At 42.1% G+C, this 23,105-nt stretch overlaps 1 protein-coding gene across 2 annotated transcripts in view; it reads left to right on the top strand.

Moving 5' to 3' along the window:
- DCAF12 (DDB1 and CUL4 associated factor 12) overlaps nucleotides 1-22,473 on the top strand; it is a 34,773-nt gene extending 12,300 nt beyond the window's left edge. For both annotated transcript variants that reach the window (XM_025432392.3, XM_025432390.3), the window contains exons 3-9: nucleotides 8,153-8,359; nucleotides 9,429-9,489; nucleotides 14,340-14,533; nucleotides 15,769-15,834; nucleotides 17,433-17,595; nucleotides 19,633-19,811; nucleotides 20,331-22,473. In XM_025432392.3, coding sequence (XP_025288177.1) covers nucleotides 8,153-8,359; nucleotides 9,429-9,489; nucleotides 14,340-14,533; nucleotides 15,769-15,834; nucleotides 17,433-17,595; nucleotides 19,633-19,811; nucleotides 20,331-20,489 — 1,029 coding nt within the window. In that variant the 3' untranslated portion in view covers nucleotides 20,490-22,473. The remainder of the gene's footprint in view (nucleotides 1-8,152; nucleotides 8,360-9,428; nucleotides 9,490-14,339; nucleotides 14,534-15,768; nucleotides 15,835-17,432; nucleotides 17,596-19,632; nucleotides 19,812-20,330) is intronic.
- The last annotated feature ends 632 nt before the right edge of the window (nucleotides 22,474-23,105 follow it).

Below are 23,105 nucleotides of genomic sequence, written 5' to 3'. Positions count from 1 at the left end.
AGGGGAAGCAGCAGGCAGAGGGAGAGGGAGAAGCAGGCTCCCCCCTGAGAAGGGACCCTGGGATCATGACCTGAGCCGAAGGCAGATGCCTAACCAATTGAGCCACCCAGACACATCAGAGTTTCCTTTATGAATCACACAAGGAATTTTTTGGAGCTCAAAATAATATCTAGAAGGGATCCCTGGGTGGCTCAGAGGTTTAGCACCTGCGTTCGGCCCAGGGCGTGATCCTGGAGTCCCGGGATCAAGTCCCACATCAGGCTCCCTGCATGGAGCCTGCTTCTCCCTCTCCCTGTGTCTCTGCCTCTCTTTATATGTCTCTCATGAATAAATAAATAAAATATTTAAAAATAATAATAATATCTAGAGAAAGATCTTTCTTCTCATGGGCAAGTACACAATCATATTGTCCTTAATTAAGTCTTTGTGCTATAATGCTCAGGAAGTAAAAGTGAAAAAAGGATTATGTAGTATTATCATTGTTTTAATACTGTTATTATTGAAAGCTTATAATCTTTTAATATACCAGATAAGTAATTAATATGTGACTACAGTCTCTCTTCTCTAGTAATTTGTAGTTTAGAGATAAGTAAGGCTCCCTGCTAATTCTGAGTAGATGGCTTTATACCTAAAAACGCTGTAGGGGAAGAAAAAGCTGAGAATATCTTGTATAGAAATTGTTTTCTTCTAAATAATCTGTACATCAATATTAGCATCTTTGAGTGCTATAAAAATCAATTTCTGTCTTCCATAGGAAGAAGTGAGGACTTGGGTAAAATTAGACTAGTAGGCCAGTTCTTTTATTTACATTTATTTATTTATTTATTTATTTATTTATTTATTTATTTATTTATTTATTTATTTTCACTTATTTATTTTTTTAAAATAGGCTCCATGTCCAGCCTGGACCCCAACATAGGGCTTAAACTCACAACCCTGAGATCAAGACCTGAGCTGAGATCAAGAGTCAAACCCTCGGGGTGCCAGGGTGGCTCAGTGGTTGAGCAGATATCTGCCTTTGTCTCAGGTCGTGATCCCAGGGTCCTGGGATTGAGTCCTATATGGGACTCCCACAGGGAGTCTGCTTCTCTCCCTGTCTATGTCTCTGCCTCTCTCTGTGTGTCTCTCATGAATTAAAAAAAAAAAAAAAGTCACTCAACTGACTGTGCCATCCAGGCGTTCCTGTACCCTATACCCTATTTTTTCTGATTGGATGGTATTGCCTGGAATTAGGATATAGACTTTGTAATTATATAAATCCCAGAACCCTGAAATCAAAACCTGAGCTGAAGGCAGATGCTTAACCAACTAAGCCACCCAGGCACCCCTACTACATTTTTTTTTTAAGTAAACTCTACTCCCAACAAGGGGCCAGAACTCAAGAGTTGAATGCTCTACTGACTATCACCCATCATTATTTCCTTAGTGTAAGTTCCTAAAATAACTGTAAAGTTTGTTTACACTTGTTAATTTTTGATACATATTGTCTAACCATTTTCCCTTGTTTTTCTTGGTCTTGACTCTCCTTTCCTCCTCTTCATCTTGGTTTGGGATAGGGAATGTATTCTGCTGCTTTGATTTCATTTGTCTTCCCTTTACTCCACTTTCAGCAGACTTAGGCTGTGCCTTTTTCTGTCTGACTCAGTATAGTTTACCTTGATGTCTGTGTGACCTGTGTGGATTTGCTTTCCTCTCTTCATTAGGCTCCAGCTAAAACACTTCGGAGTTTCAGAAACATTGTGAGCCCCTCCATTTTATTAAGCTGCCTTGATTTTTCTATGTATGCATATTTCATATATATATGAATATGAATGTGTATAGATATAGATATATACATACACATTAAACCTGCATTCAGAGATGTACTCTGTTGTCTTATATGCTTCCTGATTGTAAGGATTTTGCTTTCTTTGTTTTTCCTCTGTTTTAGGTTGTAGGTTTCAGGGAGCCATTGAGACTCAAACTAACCTTGCCATGCTGTTAGTTCCTGGCAGGGATCCCAGTAGGTTAGTGTAGAACAGCCCCATTCTAGGATTTGTTACAGAAGCTGCATGAAAGGTTGACCCCTTGTCAGAGTGCTTGGGGAGATATTCTGTGGCAGCTCATTCACATTCCTTTCCCTTCGTTTGAAAAAGCAAAAAGGTTCTGTCCTTCACATGGTGCTTTGTCATCCCTCTGCAAGAGTGAGGTTAGGGATAAACTCCTTGTTTCCTGGGCCCTCTAGAGACCCAGATATTACCAACTTTTTCATTTCCCTTGTATCAAATGTTTTTCAAGAGTAGATGAAACTACTGCACCATAGGAAATTAAACATTAGAATAGTGTATTACTATTAACTGTTACTTGTTAGACACCAATTCTGTGCCAAGCCCTGTGCCAGACACTTTATTAGATTCTTAGCAATCCTAGAGGCAGATATTATTCTAGTTTTATAGATAAAAAACAAGATTCGAAAAGGCTGGGGTGCCTGGGTGGCTCAGCAGATGAGCATCTGCCTTTGGCTCAAGGCGTGATCCAGGAGTCCCGGGATCGAGTCCCACATCAGGCTCCCTGCATGAAGCCTGCTTCTCCCTCTGCCTGTGTCTCTGCTTCTCTCTCTCTCTCTCTCTCTCTCTCTCTCTCTCTCTCTCTCTCTCTCATGAGTAAATAAATGAAATCTTAAAAAAAAAAAAAAAAGATTTGAAAAGGTTAACTGACTTGCCTAAGATCACACAGCTAATAGATAGCAAATGTGGACTTCAAATCTAGATTTCTCCCAATCCCAGAACTAGAGAGACTGGACTTAACACTTTCTTGGACATGAATAGTTGAAACCTTTCTCCACACCTTTTCCAGATGGCATAAATGGAGCCCTGTTTTAAGACAAAGAAATGGAAAGAAAAAAAAAAAAAAGAGGAATGATCTGACACAGTAGACTAAAATAAGCTTTAGTCAGCCCTCAGATTTCATAGAAGAAACTTGGATCTTTCTAGATTGCAGGTCACTTTATTCCTATAACTTATCAAATTCATTGCCTTTATTATACAGAGCAGATTCTCTCTACATCAGTGTTTCTCTAGCTTCAGTGTACCTGGAGATCTTGGGAAACTCCAGTTTCTGATTTAATAGGTCTAGGGTAGGGCCTGAGATTCTTGGGTTCTAACAGGTTCTCCAGTGCACCTTTGAATAGCAAGGGTCTAGACCAGTAATTGTTAAACAGAGGCAGTCATCAGATTCACCTGGAGATCCTTTGGGGAAAAAGTTTTTTAGGCCCCAAAAGTCAGAAATTTCTAATTGGAGGAGTTTTAGCGTAGGCCTGGAAATTGTTTTTGTTTTATAGTTTGTTTTGTTTTTGTTTTCAAAGATTTTATTTATTTGGTAGAGAGAGAGAGAGAGAGCAAGCAAGCACACACAGAAGCAGGGAGAGTGGCAGAGGAAGAGGGAGAAGTGGGCTCTCCATTGAGCAGGGAGTCTGATGCTGGGCTAAATCCCAGGACCCCCGGGATCACGACCTGAGATGAAGGCAAATGCTTAACTGAGCCACCCAGGCGCCTGTTTTATAGTTTTTCTCTAAGAAAGAAAATTCCTGGGCAGCCCTGGTGGCTCAGTGGTTTAGTGCTGCCTTCAGTCCAGGGCCTGATCCGGGAGACCTGGGATCGAGTCCCACATGAGGCTCCCTGCATGGAGCCTGCTTCTCCCTCTGCCTGTCTTCTCTCTCTCTCTCTGGCTCTCGCTCTCGCTCTGTATCTCTCATGAATAAATAAAGAAAATCTTTAAAAAAAAAAAAGAAAACTCCTCAAGTTATTGTGATAATCAGTTTGGGAATCTAGTCTAGAAGGTAACATGTTATAGATGCATTATCCCACAAAACCACAAAGGTATAAGTGGGTAGTTAACTTTGTTTCATTAAACATTTGAGGGGCTGTGTTGTATAGAGATCATTTGCTTAGAAGAGTGAGAAACCCACTAATGTTTATTAAAAAGGTATAGTTCAGGACGCCTGGGTTGCTCAGTGGTTTGGCACCTGCCTTCGGCCCAGGGCGTGATCCTGGAGACCCGGGATCGAGTCCTGGGTCGGGTTCCCTGCATGGAGCCTGCTTCTCTCTCTGCCTCTCTCTGTCTGTGTCTCTCATGCATAAATAAATAAAATATTTGAAAAAATTAAAAAATAAAAAGGGATAGTTCACAAACCCCAAGTGCAGGAAGTATCCCTGGATCTCAGCATGAAACAGAGCTAGAAACTGGAAAGCCGGGCAGCCCCGGTGGTGCAGCGGTTTGGCGCTGCCTGCAGCCTAGGGCATGATCCTGGAGACCCTGGATCGAGTCCCACGTCAGGCTCCCTGCATGGAGCCTGCTTCTCCCTCTGCCTGTGTCGCTGCCTCTCTCTCTCTCTGTGTCTCTATGGATAAATAAATAAATAATCTTAAAAAAAAAAAAAAGAAAAGAAAAAAGAAACTGGAAAGCCATTAGAAACTAAAGATGTGGGGACCTGGGTGGCTCAGTGGTTGAGTATCTGCCTTGGGCTTAGGACGTGATCCCGGGGTCCTAGAATTGAGTCCTGCATCGGGCTCCCCACAGAGAGCCTGCTTCTCCCTCTGCCCATGTCTCTGTCTCTCTCTGTGTGTCTCTCATGAATAAATAAAATCTTCAAACAAACAAAAAACTAAGGACGTCCATACTCTCTCTCTTCTGACTGGCTTTGGTAGAAATTAGCCATCCAGACAGTTTGGTCTAGTGCCACCAAGCCAGTTTCACATTCCTGAGAGAATTTGATCAGTCCAATATAGCCTCTGGACTGCTTCTCCCCGAGCCAGGAAGCCACATCTGGACAGTTCTCTGATCTGAAGATCTGGGCTTATATCAGACAGACACCTACTCAGCCCTCCTCTGAGTGCAGGAATGTGAGGTCCCCCTAAAATTCTTGGGCAACCTCCCTGAAAGGTGTCTTCTATAAATGCTTACTATATAGCTTTGCTTTGTTTTTGTTTTTGTTTTTTAAGATTTTATTTTATTTATTTATTCATGAGAGACACATGGAGAGAGGCAGAGAGAGAAGCAGGCTCCTTGCAGGGAGCCTGATGTGGAATTCTGTCCCGGGACCAGGATCAGGCTCTGAGCCAAAGGCAGAGGCTCAACCGCTGAGCCACTTAGGCGTCCCTAGCTTTGCATTGTTGAGGCAGGATTATAGAATAAAATAATATAAACCCCCAGCTCTTTGAATTGGGAGGGTGTTATTAGGTTACTGGGGGAGAAAGACAAAGATTTTTTTTTTTAAGATTGATTGATTGATTGGTTTGTGAGAGACACGGAGAGAGACAGAGACACAGGCCAAGAGAGAAGCAGGCTCTTTGCAGGCAGATGCTTAACCACTGAGCCACCCAGGTGTCCCACAGTAAAGATTTTAAAGCAGTGTGATATAGGCTGAAGTTGTGGGTAAAGAACTATCTGGGAAACCTACAACAAAAAAACTTAACCAGCCTGGATATTTAGAGAATATTCAGAGAACACATGTCTAAACTGAATCATGAAAGATTAAGTACATACTGGCCAAGTATAGAAAGGGTGGGGGATGTCTGGGTGGTTCAGTTGGTTAAGCGCCTGCCTCCCACTCAGGTGGTGATCACAAGGTCCTGGGATTGAGCCCTGCCTTGGGCTCCCTGCTCAGTGGGGACTCTACTTCTTCCCCTCTCTCTCTGCCCCTCCCCCACCCTTCTTTTTCTTTTTTTCTCTCTCTCTGTCTCTCTTAAATAAATAAAAACTTTAAAAGAAAAAAAAAAGAAAAGGGGAAAACATTTCTGGCATTGTGACCAGCATGAGCATGAAACAAAATAATTCTATTTCATTGAAGATTTTGGTGTGAATAATAGTTAATAAGCTGCTATTTCTAGAGCATGGTTCTGTGGCAGGATATAAAGCTAGAGAGGTTGAGGCCAGATTGAGGAGTCTTGATGCTGTGATGAGTTTTTTTGTTTGTTTGTTTGTTTGTTTGTTTGTTTGTTTATGAGAGACACACACAGAAAGAGGCAGAGACATAGGCAGAGGGAGGAACAGGCTCCCTGTGGGGAACCTGATGCAGGACTGGATCCCGGGACCCCAGGATCACGCCCTGAGCCTAAGGCAGATACTCAACCACTGAGCCATCCAGGCGTCCCAGGAGTTTAGATTTAAGATTTATTTGTTTATTGGGGTGCCTAGGTGATTTCATTTGGTTAAGCATCTGACTCTTGCTTTCAGCTCAAGAGGTAATCTCATGAGTTGTGGGATCCAGCCCCATGTCAGGCTCTTTGCTCAGTGGGAAGTCTGCTCGAAAGATTATCTCTGGGGCTCCTGGATAGCTCAGTCAGTTAAGCATCTGCCTTTAGCTTGGGTCATGATTCCAGGGTCCTGGGATCAAGCCCTGCGTCAGGGCTCCCTGTTGAATGGGAAGTCTGCTTTTCCCTCTCCTTCTGCCCCTACTCTCTTCTCCTGTGCGCTCTCTCTCCTCTCAAATAAATAAAAATCTTTTTAAAAAAAATTATCTCCTTCTGCCCTTTCCCCTGCACATTGTTTCTCTCAAATTAAAAAAAAAAAAGATTGATTATTATGTATTTTATTTATTTTTATATATTTATGATAGTCACACAGAGAGAGATAGAGAGGCAGAGACATAGGCAGAGGGAGAAGCAGGCTCCATGCACCGGGAGCCCGGACGTGGGATTCGATCCCGGGTCTCCACGATCGAGCCCTGGGCCAAAGGCAGGCGCTAAACCGCTGCGCCACCCAGGGATCCCTTATTATGTATTTTAGAGAGCACAAGCACACGAACAAGTGAGCAGGCTAGGGGTTGTGGGGAGAATCCCTAAGCAGATTCCCTGCAGACCCTGAGACCTTGATGGGAGCTGAAATCAAGAGCCAGCCATTCAACCAACTGAGCCACCCAGGGGCCCCTAAGGATATTTCTAACTGACTTTGGGAGGACTGCCATTTTTATGTAGATAACTGATACGGTACAGAGAATAGTTTCAATGGTGGCCTTGCCTGAAGCAGCAAAGACTACTTGCAGTCCTCTAGAGAGGTGATGAGAAAAAGGATGAGAGGGAGGAGCCAACTGAAAGAATAGTTTCTCCTTTCATAGTCTCCTTCCTGTGCAAGCAGTAGATTACTTTATACAAAGATTTGGCATGATTTGGCTTCATCATAAGAATTGCTGAGAGAATTTTAAGCTAACTTCCTAGATTAAGGTATATGAGGGTACAGATTATTTCTCTTGTTCATAGTCACAGTGCTAGCAGCTAGAACAGTATTTATTTTTTTTAAGATCTTATTTATTTATTCATGAGAGACACAGAGAGAGAGAGGCAGAGACACAGGCAGAGGGAGAAGCAGGCTCCATGCAGGGACCCCGACGTGGAACTTATCCCAAGTCTCCAGGATCAGGCCTTGGGCTGAAGGTGGCGCTCAGGAGACCCAGGATCAAGTCCCGCGTTGGGCTCCCTGCATGGAGCCTGCTTCTCCTTCTGCCTGTGTGTGTGTGTGTGTGTGTGTGTGTGTGTGTCTGTCTGTCTCTGTCTTCTCTGTCTCATGAATAAATATAAATCAATCAGTCTTGTAGAGTGGAAAGGGGTTAGGTTGGAAAGGAGGTGGAGAAGAACATTTCAGGCAGAAGCAACAGTATGAACAAAGGCATGGAGGCATAGAAGAAAATGGTATATGTGTTAGAGATAACTCTTGTCATATGTCTCTGGTCACTCCAACAAATCTAATGTTTCTAGTACATTAAATAGTAGTCTTGATGGGCTCTGGGAATGGTTTTGTTTCTAAGTTTCAGTGCATGGGTTGAGAATGAGATGTTTAAAGTATGTCCAAACTGGCAGAAAATCCTTAGTTGGGTTCTTTCTTTAGGTCCATAGTCTAACGCTAGTCTTCTTTGAGGCTGTCTTTGAATCCCTGGTAGAATTTACTACTTGCTAATCTGTGTTTATGTAGCGTATTATGCCTGCCTCTGTTGTGTTTTCTTACTTTCATATTTCATTTGACTAATAGCCCTGACTATGCCTTTACCAATTCCCAGGGTCTGATATACAGTAGACATTAATTAATTAAAGTTTGATGGATAATTGAATGAATGGGTGCTTGTACCCAGGGTTAGCCACATAAAAGAGAACTGTCAGCTTCTGTGTCCCTTTTCTTGTAGCTGTTTGTAGTGGATGTGCAGACAAGCCAGATCACCAAGATTCCCATTCTGAAGGACCGGGAGCCTGGAGGTGTGACCCAGCAGGGCTGTGGCATCCATGCCATCGAGCTGAATCCCTCCAGAACTCTGTTAGCCACTGGAGGAGACAACCCCAACAGTCTTGCCATCTACCGGCTACCTACACTAGATCCTGTGTGTGTGGGTGATGTAAGTTTCTCCAGTAACTGTAGTTAGAGGTAGCTTTGTTCTTAAGCAGAGCCTGGTAGATAACATGGACCCTCCTCCTACACACCCTCTGGAAAGGAATAGTTTCCTCTAGATTTCTGCTGACTATCGGGGTTTGGGGGTGAGGTATGAGGGTAGAAATATCAGAATGGGGACTGAACTCCCCATAGGAATATTGACGGAGAGCATATGTTTGATAAAGGGGTGAGCAACATACTTCAGGGGCCCACAGCAGTTGGTTGGTGTCTACATATCTCCCACTGCCCATAGTCAGAGAGCAAAGTTTATTAAATCATTCAGCAACTATTTATTGAGCTTTCTATGTCCAGGCATTGTTTTAGACGCTGGGGACATGTAGTGAATATAACAGATAAAGCTCCCTCACCTCTTGAAGCCTGCGTTCTAGTAGAGGGAGACATATAAACCAATATATAGACAAATAAATATTTACCACCAGTATGTCAGTGTGACAAGTACCATAGAGAAGAGTAAAGGCAGATTGAAGGGACAGAGAAAGTGGTGGTGAATGCAATTTCAGAGGATGTTCAGGGAAGTCCTCATTGAAAAGAAGATGTTTGAGTAGGGAGACACAGAGGAATGAGAGCGGGTACAAGACATGTTGATGTCTGGAAGAAAAGAGTCCCAAGGACTCTTTGGGAAGGAACACCCAAGAGGTTGGGTATAGCTCTTGTACTAGGAAGTAAGCACAGAGGAGAGTGGTAGGATGAGGTTAGAGGGATAAGAGGTGAGTGATTATGTGTAGGAGCCCCAGATAAGACATCCGGAGGTAGAAGGCCAGAGCTGTGTGTCTACCAGACATGTTCATTGCCCATAGGAATGCCAGTTTCATTACAACTTTGAGCTCCTCAAGACAAAGTTAAAAATTACAGGATCCTGCCCTCTGGGTTGAGATAATCAGAGATAGGAATTGTAATTTTTACAAAGATATTTTCAGTCAGACTATGCTTTTCAAGAGTGTGTGTTGTAATCCTTTTTTACTAATTTCTTTTTTTCCCCTCTCTCTTTGTACCTGTCACTCCTTCTCTCCAAGGATGGACACAAGGACTGGATCTTTTCCATAGCATGGATCAGTGATACTATGGCGGTGTCTGGTAAAATTGACCTTTTGTATGGAGTTTTGGTGTGGCAGGGAGGAAGGGGTAGTAGTGTGATTGGAAATAGTCCAGTAAATAGACCATTGGCCAGGGGCCAGGATCTTATTACCAGTATTGGCTCTTTGACGTACCATGTGTCCTTGGATAAATCATAAGAGTTACCAGCATTCTTCATTTATTCACTCAGCCTTGTTCCCAAAAGTATGTGTGACAGTGTGTTAACCTCAATGTTTTTGTGGGGCTTCATTTTGACAATGTTGTGAAAGTGTTTTGGAATAGTTGATGTGAAATATTAGGAGTAGTTATTTTCTGTACAGCTATATAGTTTGTTTTTTGTTGATAAAAGCTGTGTAGGATTGAGGGGATTTCTTTCCCAATGGTAGACATCAGAAAAAAAAAATGGAAATGAGTGTAGAGAGGGTAACCTAGAGATACACAATACAATTCCCCAGGTCTAGATTCCCAAATAAAAATAATCATAATAGTAACTAAATTGAATGCCTCACGTGTTATTTCATACAATCCTCAGAACAGTACTAAAAGATTAGCATTATTAGCCTCATTTCTCTTTTTTAAGATGTATTTTTATTTATTTATGATAGACATAGAGAGAAAGAGAGGCAGAGACACAGGCAGAGGGAGAAGCAGGCTCCATGCTGGGAGCCCGACATGGGATTCGATCCCGGGTCTCCAGGATCGCGCCCCAGGCCAAAGGCAGGCGCGAAACCGCTGAGCCACCCAGGGATCCCCTAGCCTCATTTCTCAAATCAGAAAATTTAAATTCTGAGAGGTTATAATAACTTAGCAGAGGCCACACAAATAGTAACAGGTGGAATCAGGATCTGAATCCACATGTGATTTCAAAGCCTGTGCTTAGAACTGCTCCTAACAGTGGCCCCTGGCTGGCTCACTTAGAAGAGCATATGACTCTGAACTTGGTGCCATGAGTTCAAGCCCCACATTGGGTATAGAGATTACTTAAATAAATGAAACTTAAAAACCAACATCTACTCCAACCGATACTGCACTGTATGTCAACTAACAAAATTTAAATAAAAGAACTAATAAAGCTAAGGGAATATAAATATTTCTTCTTTCAATTATTTGCAGGGCAGTAGAAAGCAGCCAAGAGGGAAAATAAATTTAATGAACAAACATAATCACAGGTCAGAATTACCCAGAAGGGGTTCAGAAGCTTTTGGATTCCCTGTCATTTGTCTCCCCAAAGAGTGAGAGCTGCTTAAGGGTAGTCTTGTCACCTTTATATAATAGGGATTGCTTCTATGACAGTAACCTGTACTAAATGTGATTGTTGGGAGCAAGGATTTGGCTTGCTTTGGGAGCCTCCCATCTTCTTTCAGATACCCTACCAACATCTGTGTTTTCAGGCTGATAACTCCCATGTCTACATTTTCTTTTTTATTTTAACCACATCTACATTTTCTGAACAGTTTAGCAGATTTTAAGAACATGGGCTTTTTTTTTTCTTAATAATTTTTTTTTTTTTTTTTTTAATTTATGATAGTCACAGAGAGAGAGAGGCAGAGACATAGGCAGAGGGAGAAGCAGGCCCCATGCACCGGGAGCCCGATGTGGGATTCGATCCTGGGTCTCCAGGATCGTGCCCTGGGCCAAAGGCAGGCGCCAAACCGCTGCGCCACCCAGGTACCCCAGAACATGGGCTTTGATATCAGAGGTTTGAGTTTGAATCCTCATCCAACCACTTATCACTGAGAATGTTCAGGGGTTGGTACTCATCATTAAGTCTGAACATTAACATCACTTGGGCAAGTTACCCTAAGCTTTTTAAGACTTGATTTTCTTCATCTGTAACATGGATACTTCAGAGTTTCACTGAGAAGATTCAATGAAATAATGCATAGTGGCTGCTGTATTGAAAATGCTTAATGCTTAGGGGCGCCTGGGTGGCTCAGTCAGTTAAAATTTTTTTTTTTTTTTATTTTAAAGATTTTATTTATTCACGAGACACACAGAGATGGTGGCCGAAACATAGGCAGAGAGAGAAGCAGAGAAGCAGGCTCCCTGCTGGTAGCCTGATGCAGGACTCCATCTCAGACCCCAGCATCATGACCTGAGCCAAAGGCAGATGTTCAACCACTGAACCACCTAGGTGCCCAAATGTCCAGCTCTTGATTTTGTCTCGGGTCATGATCTCGGGGTTGTGAGATTGAGCCTCATGTTGGGCCCTGTGCTGAGCGTGGAGCCTGCTTATGATTTTCTCTCTGCCCCTCCTCCCCCTAAAAAAAAGAAAATGCTCAATACTTGTTAACTGATGTTAATGTTATACTTAATGATGAGTACCAACCCCTGAATATTCTACCTCAGACTCAGTATATTCATACTCATCATTTTTCTTCCAAGACCCTCTCCCCCATTGGCATATATTTCTGAATGCTTCTACCTTCCACACAGGTGCATGGTCAGAAAACTAAGATGCCTCTTAGGATCCTATCTCCTTAGATTACCAAGCCATGTTGATACTGTTTTCTAAAATATCTCTTATAAACATTGTATGTTACCTATACTTTAGTAATTAAAACAACCATCTTAGATACAATTTCTTTCTTTTTTTTTCTTAAAGATTTTATTTATTCATGAGACACACAGAGAGGCAGACACAGGCAGAGGGAGAAGCAGGCTCCATGCAGGGAGCCTGATGTGGGACTCAATCCTGGGACTCTAGGATCACGCCCTGGGCTGAAGGCAGGCGCGCTAAACTGCTGAGCCACCCAGGGATGCCCTACAATTTCTTTTCTACTCTGCTGGTGTACTTATCATCTATATCTTGAATAACCCCTAATATCCTTCCATATTTTTTCTCTGCTTCTGTTCTTGTCTTCTCCAATCCAATCTTTTTTGTTTTTTAAGATTTTATTTATTAGACATGGAGATAGAGCACAAACAGTGGCAGTGGCAGGCAGAGGGAGGGGGGAAAAGCATGCTTCCCACTAAGCAGGGAACCCAATGCAGGGCTCAATCCCAGAATCCTAGAATCCTGGGATTGAGAACCTGCACCAAAGACAGATGCTTAACTGACTGAGCCACCTAGGCACCCCTTCTCCAATCAAGTCCTCATGATGCTGCCAAACTCGTTCTTTAAATAATTTTTTCCTTATTAAAGAAATATGTGTTTATCATAAGAAATGTTTTAATATGGATTAAGAAGGCAGTAAGAATTATCAATCTCTCTATCCAGGGACAACTACTGTTAATATTTTAAAATATATCTTAACAGTCATTATTCAGTGCATATCTTTTTATTTGGTTAAAATGGGATCATACAAAGGGATGAATATATAGATAAATATACCAGGTATAATAAAATGTTGATGGTAGACTATACTTGTAATTGAACAGTTCATTATAAAACTCAGTATTTAAAAAAATAAAATAAAATAAAACTCAGTATTTCAGTGTGCTTGAATTTTTCACAATAAAACTTGTATAGTTTTATTTTTTTTAATTTGCATAATAAACCATGCATAGTTCTATCTCCAGATGTGTCCTTCTCTCTGGCCTTTTCTAGATTTCACATGTAATAAAACCTCTGCTTTGAATCTCTGCCCATAAGCCTTATGAAGCCAACAAATTAGATGATATTTCTCTCAAGTTAGATAATTTTTATTATGAAGCATTCAGGAGATTTGCAATGTGGAAAGGGTACCTTTTAGTCTAAAGGAGAGGGATCCCTGGGTGGCGCAGCAGTTTGGCTCCTGCCTTTGGCCCAGGGCACGATCCTGGAGACCCAGGATCGAATCCCACGTTGGGCTCCCGGTGCACGGAGCCTGCTTCTCCCTCTGCCTGTGTCTCTGCCTCTCTCTCTCTCTCTCTCTCTCTCTCTCTCTGTGACTATCATAAATAAATAAAATTTTTTTTAAAAAATTTAAAAAAGGAAAGTTTTAGTCTAAAGGAGAGTTGTCAAATAACTTTACTAGAAAGGATTTTTTCAATTTTAAAAAATTGTTATGTTTATTTTTAAGTAGGCTCCGTGCCCAGCCTGGAGCCCAACATGGGGCTTGAACTCATGACCCTGAGATCAAGAGTGGCATGCTGTACCAACTGAGCCAGCCAGGTGCCCCAAACATGGGAATTATGGTCCCTGTGGGTCCATGGAAAGCCTTCAAGAGGTTCATGAACCTCCCTGAAATTGTACAATGTGGTGTTTTGTGTATTTTTCTAGATAAAGGAGTCTTTAACATTCCTAGGTCTCTTAGAGGCATGTAAGAGTCAAAAAAGATTAAGCACCACTGATTTAAGGTAGAGGTTCCCCAATGCTACTGCCCAGCAAACATCACCTGTGCATGCATGCCCAAGTGATCTAAGCATTTGACTTGGAAAATTACTGAGCATTCTCAAACTATATAATGCTCTCTTTTAAAAAAAATATCACTGAGACTCCTGGGTGGCTCAGCAGTTGAGTGTCTGCCTTTGGCTTAGGGTGTGATCCCAGAGTTCCTTGATTGAGTGCCACATCGTGCTCCCTGCATGGAGCCTGCTTCTCCCTCTGCCTGTGTCTCTGCCTCTCTCTTTCTCTCTCTCTCTCTCTCTCTGTCTCTCATGAATAAATAAAATCTTAAAATTTAAATTAAAAAAATCTCACCAAAGATTAAATGTTACATTTAACTCCCACATTTTAGTTGAATCATCCTCTTGACGTAGCTATTAATATATATTGTTCTTTTTGTAGTGGGGCACCTGACCAAGTTCAGTACATATGAGGATAGTGCACAAAGAGCTAGACTAAAAAAGTACATCTTGGTTTCTGTAGGACTGTCCCATGGAGAGTTGGGTATGTCTGACATCTGTGGTCTCTCCTTGCCCTGTAGGCTCACGGGATGGCTCTATGGGACTCTGGGAGGTGACAGACGATGTGTTGACCAAAAGTGATGCAAGGCACAATGTATCACGGGTCCCTGTGTATGCTCACATCACTCACAAGGCCTTAAAGGACATTCCCAAGGAGGACACAAACCCTGACAACTGCAAGGTCCGGGCTTTGGCCTTCAACAACAAGAACAAGGTATGAGGTCGCCAAAGAGGAAGGCTGTTTCTCTTGCTTCAACTTCTTGGCTTATATCTTGGCACTTTGCTTCTCTTCCCAAGTCAGTTCTTGCTACATAGTTTAGTTCTGAGCCCATGGAAGATTGAAGGCTGAGGGTTGCTGGTGAGAAATTATAACTGAGATTGTGAAACCCAGCCCTTGCGTTGAGTTGTGCAGTATTTCTCTGGAGGGTCTGTATTTGTGGGTCAGCCTCTCAGAGTTACCTCAGAGCCACCTGTTTTTTACTATCTCTCATTTGCACATGCCTTTGCTGGTGCTCTATTTTGGGTGTGATTTTCATAAATCCCTCCAAAAATGATTGCTTTTTCGCTTTGGTATTGTTTCTTTTTATTCTTCACTGCCTCTTCTCAACACTGCCAGCAGATCTTAACCTAATCATTGGGTCATATCTGAAACTAGGGGTATTAAGTAGAATATTGGGATGGAGACTCAGACCCCAAAGAAGAGAAAAGGTCCCAAAATCTGAATCAGGCCACGATTTATAGGGTAGTTGCCTTAGTCTCCTATCTCATGGCCACAATTATTCCTTAGAGATAGATTTAGATCCTCCACTCATAGAACTCTCAAACTGCGATTTATGAAACTGTCCTTCATATGTGTGCTCTACTGTAACTATCCAATGGGATGTCATGGGAATGATTGCATAGTAAGAGTTTTTTGAACCATGGGTGTTTACATTACTGCTAGAACCTGGCTTCCTGCTTGAGTTCTCCCAAGAAGCAACCTTGATTTAATATGGTTTAATAAGGGGATCCCTGGGTGGCTCAGCGGTTTAGCGCCTGCCTTTGGCCTGGGATATGATCCTGGGGTCCCGAGATCGTGGGGTCCCAAGATCGAGTCCCATGTCAGGTTCCCTGCAGGGAATCTGCTTCTCCCTCTGCCTGTGTCTCTGCCTCTCTCTCTCTCTCTCTCTCTTCCTCCTCCTCCCTCTCTCACGAATAAATAAATAAATAAAATAAATAAATAAATAAATAAAAAATTTTAAAGAATAATAATGGTTTAATAATAATTAGCTGTCCAGCTACATTTTAGAGTAAGATGATGGGCTGACAATCCCTGGCTCCCCTCCTGGAATCATCATGGGTTAAGAATGAAGAATGGGAGGACCCCAACCTTCAGGGTCTTCCCCTGCTTATTACCATATATTAGTTGCTAGCTATTGAAATATAACCTGTTTTTCATTGCTCTTGTAGGAACTGGGAGCAGTATCTCTGGATGGTTATTTCCATCTCTGGAAGGCTGAAAATACACTGTCTAAGGTGTGATGAACATGACTCAGTGATTTTACCTAAAAATTCACCTTTTGGTTAAAATACTTTCATTCTTCCTGAGCCTTTTTGTTCTTGTCTAAAACACCAGTTTCAGGGCACCTGGGGGGCTCAGTGGTTGAGCATCTGTGGTCGGCTCAGGTCATGATCCAGGGTCCTAGGATCAGGTCCTGTATCAGGCTTCCCTCAGGGAACCTGTTTCTCCCTCTGCCTATGTCTCTGCCTCTCTGTGTCTCTCATGAATAAATAATAATAAGTAAATAAATAAAGTCTTTAAAATAAATAAAAATAAATAATAAACCACTGGTTTCTACTGGGCATGTTACTGCACAGTGCATGGAACCCTGAGTCTGACTTGCCTCTCAAGACTTTTCAAGAGATCAGAGGGGGACATTTTTTCACATTGCAAAAGACTTACTGAGAGACTCCTTTAACTAGCAGTCCTCTAGTCAAGGCTTTTAAGTACCTGCTTATGGAGATGCCTGGGTGGCTCAGTCGGTTAAGCGTTTGCCTTTGGCTCAAGTCATGATCTCAGAGTCCTGGGATTGAGTCCCTCATTGGGCTCCCTACTCTTGGGGAGCCTGCTTCTCCTCTCCCTCTGTTTGCCACTCCCTCTGCTTATTCTTGCTCTCTGTCAAATCAATTAATTAATTAATTAGATAGATTAGATAGATAAATTAATAGTATTTGCTTATGGATTATTGACCATTTGGCATGTTGTAAGGGCAGGAGAACCTAAAGGTTAGAAATGACTGGCAAATCAAAAAAAAAAAGAAAAGAAAAGAAAAGAAATGACTGGCAACTAAAAATCAATTAAACTAAGATAAACAATCTCTGAAATAATAGGTAATGAGAATATTTACAATCCTTACAAGCAATTTTTGCATAAAGTCAGACCTACCTCTGGGTTCCCCTTTTTGTCCCAGAGGCTTTTACTGCTTATTACTTCTATGATAGACTATCCCAAGAGGAAGCAGAGTTCCAGGAATTATGACTCATTCATGTCATAGCAGCCTTTGAGCTCCACTGACCTTGCTTCATGCCTGCCTTACATGCAGTAGGCATTCACTGAAGATTGGCTGAATGACAAGGATCCAGGATTAAGGCTGAGTGATATTAGCTGAGGTTGAGCCAGTTTCATGGGTGTGTTTTTTGTAGTGTACAATTCCTGTACAACTGGGGAGCTAGGCTGAGAATAGCCAGAAAATCAGTGAGGAGGGTGGTAGCAGAGAGGGTCATGGCAGAGAACAAGAGTGTGACCTTAGCTTTCTGCCCTGGGATTATCCTTGGAAATAACCTGCCGATGTAGGCCTTTCTGTTTCTGATTATTTAATTTCAGTTTAATATTTTTTCCTAATCAGTCCTCTTCAGTATTGAGATCTTATTACTTACTATAATCACCCTCTCTTTTCTTATTTACTTAGTAGTAGAACAGGGCTTTATTTCCTTAATCAGGGCTTGTCTTTTTGTCTCTGACTTTGTGTGGCTTGTGTATGAAGGAAGCCCACAGAATTGGGCATCTAAGAACCTTGCCCTATGGTATTCTCTCTGGTAGTGCTATGGGTGCATCACTCCTTTCTCTGTTTCAGCTCCTGTCCACCAAACTACCATATTGCCGTGAGAATGTGTGCCTGGCCTATGGTAGTGAATGGTCAGTATATGCAGTGGGCTCCCAAGCTCATGTCTCCTTCCTGGATCCACGGCAGCCATCATACAATGTCAAATCTGTTTGCTCCAGGGAGCGAGGCAGTGGTAAGAGTCCCATATGCCCCTGAGGCTTATAGCTGCATTGCAAGTGGGCTTTGATTTTAGTTTCTATGTTGGTTTCAAAACAAGTGTAGTGATATTTATGGAACTTGGTGAAGGTGTTTAGTGACATAAGAAGGGAGGTTAATTAAAAATCTGCAAATGGCAACAGAGCTTCAAGCACCACAGGCAAATTTGTGGCCGCAGAAACTGTTAGTGGAAACCCAGTAGTCAGGATTTTGATGGTTTTCATATTCTTTTCACAGATCTTGACTTCCCTGTGGTAGTTTTTTACTGGTGCCCTGTCTGAACTATAAAATTCATTTTATGCTAAAGGATGATGTGCAATGAGGAGTTTACCAAGAGCATGAGGAAACTTGAGAATGATGGGTATATTCGTTACTTTGATTGTAGTGTAGTGTCATGGGTTTATATATATGTTAAAACTTAAAATTGTATACTTTAAATATGTACAGTATATTGTTTGTCAATTATACCTCAGTATAAAGCTAAAGAAAATACTGTTCTGACCACTGGGTGAATTCAGCTTCAACCTCCCATCTTTTATAACATATTTTCTCCAAGAGCACTCTTTCATTATCAAGGAATAAAAAGACTTATGTTTGTACTATAAGATTTCAAAGTACCTTTATCTGCCATCTTATTTCATCTTACCCAGAACCCCATAGGAAGCAGGTAGGAAAAGGTAAGGTTAGTGTTAATCCTATTTTATAGATGAGGAGACTGAAACCCAGAGCAGTTAAGTAACATGCTCAAATCACACAGGTTGGTGGAAGAACAGCCATGCACTAGAACTGAGATCATTCAGATTAACAGTGTATTTTCTTCATCTCTCTGTTCCCCTTCTTGTGCAAAAATGTGGATACATTATCTTGGAGTCTAAAAAGCACAATATGGATTACAATTTAGCCTCTCTCAAGTAGTGTTTATTTTCATGCAAATAACACAAAAGTGACTTTTGTTTTGGGGGTTTGTTTTCGATTATAGTGAAGACACTCATGTTTCAGAGCAGAAAGAATAATGTGTGTAGTGAGAGTTGTAAGGGGAAGAATAAATAGGCTTGGATGGAATAATGTCTGCAATGAAAAGCTTTAAGAGGGGCACCTGGCTGGCTCAGTCAGTGTAGCATGTGATTCTTGTCTTGTGATTTTGAGCTCCACATTAGATAGATTACTTTAAAAATTAAAAAAAAAGAAATCTTAAAAAATTAAAAATTAAATTTAAAAAATATGTATTTGTGTGTGGAGCCCAACGCAGGGCCTGAACTTAGATCCCTGAGCTCAGGACCTGAGCTAAGATCAAGAATCCAACACTTAACCAACTGAGCTATCGAGGCACGCCTCTAAATATAAAATCTTTAAAAAAAAGGGGGGGGGGCTTAAAGAGATTTTGGTTACTATTACAGGAGTAGCTATCATGCCTAATAAGGAAATACTGATTCCACAGGTATTACTGAGCACCTCTTATATGCCAAGAGACATCTTGTATCCCATACCCTTACTTATCCACAGATGCAATACCAGATAAAAGACCTCTTGCAGTGCTGTGGTAGTGATTTTAGGTCAGATAGGAAAAAGTCCTTATTAATATAATGATTTGTAAATAATGCAGGTTACTGTTTCAGTACAAGTTGGAAATACACTTAGGGAGAGTTTAGAGTTATGAAAGATGCCTCCATGATGAGTCAAGAGTAGGGGGCCATTAAAAAAAAAAAAAAAGAGTAGGGGGCCAGGGAGGTTTGGGCACACTTTTAAGGTCTTAGGCCAAAGGCATCTTAGACTTCATCAGGCTTCTGGCACTTCCCTAAGGCTTATGGGAGGGTTCCTTTTAGTGTATGAATGGGCATTGTGAGACCAGGGTTCTCAAGCTTTCACATGAGCTATCTGTGCTGTATATCCCTGGGAAAAGCACTGTCTGGTAGATCGAGGTGCCATGTGAGTTCAGTGCCAGAGAAATTCAGGTAGCAGACCATCAATGTGTACTCTTCCCCTATTCATTGCCCTTTATTTTTCTCTCTCTCAGGGATCCGGTCAGTGAGCTTTTATGAGCACATCATCACTGTGGGCACAGGGCAGGGCTCCCTGCTGTTCTATGACATCCGAGCTCAGAGATTCCTGGAAGAGAGGCTCTCAGCTTGTTATGGGTCCAAGCCCAGACTTGCAGGGGAGAATCTGAAACTAACCACTGGCAAAGGCTGGCTGGTGAGTAAGCCCCTGCCTGAACAGAGTTACTGAACAGAGAAGAAAAATTATGTTCAGTCTGCCCATCTACTCCCACCCCCACTGATACACCAGCTTCTCACATACTCCTTAGAGCAGAGAAAGGCACTTTCCCTTGATTTTGCTCTGTGTCTACATATCCATGGGAAAACTGAGGCTCAGTTAAGACACACTAGTTGACTGTAGGTGATAATAGAGCAGGAAGGAGAAGGAACCCCCTCCCCCTCCCACTGTGGCTGCCATTGAATTACTAAAGAGTGGTTCTAGCTTTCCTGAGACCTTAGGTTTATATAGCAGTTCTTCAGCCTGCTCAGTTCCTCCCTAATGTTCATTTGGAAAAATGAGGCTCCAATTCCTATGAGTACCAGTCAGAGTCTCTTGACATCAGATTAGATGCAGGACCCTCTCCTCTTAAGACCAGAAGGCATTCCTGTCCCTTCCTACCCCCTTTTCTGCCCCATGGCCTAGAGGTACTAACAGAGTCTCTTATTCTTCCCATAGAATCATGATGAAACCTGGAGGAATTACTTTTCGGACATTGATTTCTTCCCCAATGCTGTTTACACCCACTGCTACGACTCGTCCGGAACGAAACTCTTTGTGGCAGGAGGCCCCCTCCCTTCAGGGCTTCATGGAAACTATGCTGGACTCTGGAGTTAATGACAACTAATTCTCCCAAAATGCAGAGATTTACACTAATTTCAATCCTTAGTTTTCTTGTTTTTTTTTTCTATTTTCTTCCAATTGTGTGAGGCCCTCATTTTAGTGGGAACACGAGAGTTTGCCTATGATTTAGGCACTTGACAGGAAGCTCTGTACAGATATCTGAAGTGTTTTTTATCGTTGGGGGTTTTTTTTTTTTCCTTTTTTTGCTTTCGGTAATCAGAATTTTACTGTCTTTTTTTCTTTCTGGCTTCTCAACCAAACATTGTTAATTCTTATTTGTATTTTTTCTTTAAGTGACACACACTCTCCCCTCTCACTTCTTTAGGCTGGCGTAGTCATTCTCACCCTTACTTCACTCTTGAGAGGTAGGGCTCCTTTATAATTATGTGGTTGCTGTCAGACTTTCTGTGAAAGTTTGGGGGCTGTGTGTTTGTGTGTGTTTGTGTGTGTGAGAAAGAAAGAACTTGTGTGCCTGCAAATACTGTGTGTCACTGAAATTACCTGGAGTAAGAATTACTTGTAATTAAAATATTTATAAAAAAAAAGACAAACAACTTTATTCACAGAGTCAGCTTTGGGACTAGTCTTTACTTGTTTTTTAAAGTCTAACAGCACTGATAATAGGAAGTAAAAACAGAAAAAAACAATCACCACCAGGAAAACCCTTTGAGTTAGATTGCAGGCTTCCTGGTGACACTCACACCAGGACTCCAGAGTGATCCGTTCCCTACCTAACTTCCCAACTTTGTGTTCCCAGGTGAGAATACTTCGTGTGTCATTTCCACTTTAACTTCCCATCTGCTTAGCCAGTGGCCACTCCCCTAAAACATCAGGGTCTACATCCAGATGCAGTTCTGGAGGCTGCAGAAGGCTTGGTAGAATTTGGTAAAGATAATCCCCATCCCAGCCTTCCTTTACCTTCCCTCAAACAAGACCTGATCTGGTATCTCAGGGGCCTGGAGCAGGGGGCCTTAAGTTTGCTAAGTAAGATTCACATACTCAGTCCCCTTGGTTTTGGAGAGAAACTTCTCCTTTGCCTTTCTTCTAATCTCCCCAATGGGTTTTGCTTTGCTTTTCTAAATTGGGTTCAGCCCAGGAGGGTGGGGGTAAGCAGAGGGTTTATCTGTGTGTAGTGAGTGCTTCATGTGTGGAATGTTCATTTTTTTTATTACAGTGGGGCTGGAGTTGAAGCCACCTCTCCCACTCTGTTGGCTCAGCCCTGGGATGGTGGTGGGTGGCCTATAGCCAGCAACGTTGTGCATGTAAAAACATCGATGTGACTAGTAATTTGTTCCTCCCTTGAACTGTGTTTAGTCTGAAGTTTTGAAACTTGCAGGCAACTGACCATGATGTCCAGTTATTCCTTGCTTTTTACGCATCATGTTGCAGATAGCAGCTGTTCCCACCCACAAATTCCTCCTCCATTCTAAGCACATACTCTTCTTCTGTCAACAGTCCATCCTGGGGAAAGGAAAAGTCTTATTTATTCCTGCACTCTAGTTTCTAATTTGCTCTCCCAGTTATCCCCCTCTGCTCTGGGTCTCATTGGGGAGATTGAAAAAAAGAGTGCCTTCTCCTTGGTAATGGGGGCTGGTGGGGAAGGGAGACAGCAAGTCTACCCTATCTTGGTGATACATCAGGTGCACACCACAGGTTCTAGAATTCTCATCTTCTAACCTAGATAAATAGGTGCTATAAACAGGGAATTAAGTAAAATGCTGGATACTTAGATCTTTTAATTGTCTTAATTTTTTTTCTATTATTAAACTACAGGCTGTAGATTTCTTAGTTCTCACAGAACTTCTATCATTTTAAACCAACTTGTATATTTAAAAAAAAGATCTTAAGTAGGATGTTTTGTACTGTTGCCAGACCCTCTTCTGTGATGGGTAATATGTTTGTTTGAAATTTTGTTTTTAAAAATGTAGCACTTGACTTTTTGCCAAGTAAAAAAAATAAATATTATTCCAGTTGCAAAGTGGTTTGACTGAGTATGTATAGCCAAGAAGCAGCAGGAAAAGGGCCCCAAATGACTGGTTGGAAGGTTACCTTGGGGCGGCTAGGATTCTTGGAGCAGAAGAGGAACACAAGAGTTCCCTGAAAATTAGAAACTGATCAGGTGCGAACATACAAACTCTTAAGACCTGCTTGCTCCTTCTCCTCTGCTCATGCTCTCTCACTCTCTCAAATAAAAAATTTAAAAGGATTTTGAGAGCAAGAGTACAAACCTGAGGAGTGGCAGAGGGAGAGGGAGAAGCAGGCTCCCCATCAAGCAGGGAGCCAGAGGTGGGGCTCCATCCCAGGACACTGGGATCATGGCCTGAGTCACCCAGGTGCCCCATAAAATAGTTAAATATATATATTTGTGAAGGAAACCGTGACCATAGGGAGCGATGCTCTTTCCAGGGCTTGTTTGAGGCCATAGCTGAGAGACAGGAAGACTGCTGAATCATACCACCTTCCTCATAGCCAATTCTGGGAGGCCTATGAGGGCTGGGCCACAGAGCCAGGCAAGGCACTATATTCCTCTGTCACATGGTACTTGTTCCTTTTTAGGCAAGTGAGATACAGCTGCCCTTTGCACCTGCCTTAGAAACTGACTAGTTGAGA

The sequence above is a fragment of the Canis lupus genome, chromosome 11 (assembly GCF_003254725.2).
Source record: "Canis lupus dingo isolate Sandy chromosome 11, ASM325472v2, whole genome shotgun sequence".
NCBI classification, from domain to species: domain Eukaryota; kingdom Metazoa; phylum Chordata; class Mammalia; order Carnivora; family Canidae; genus Canis; species Canis lupus.
This window is presented reverse-complemented; position numbering and strand designations above follow the sequence as displayed.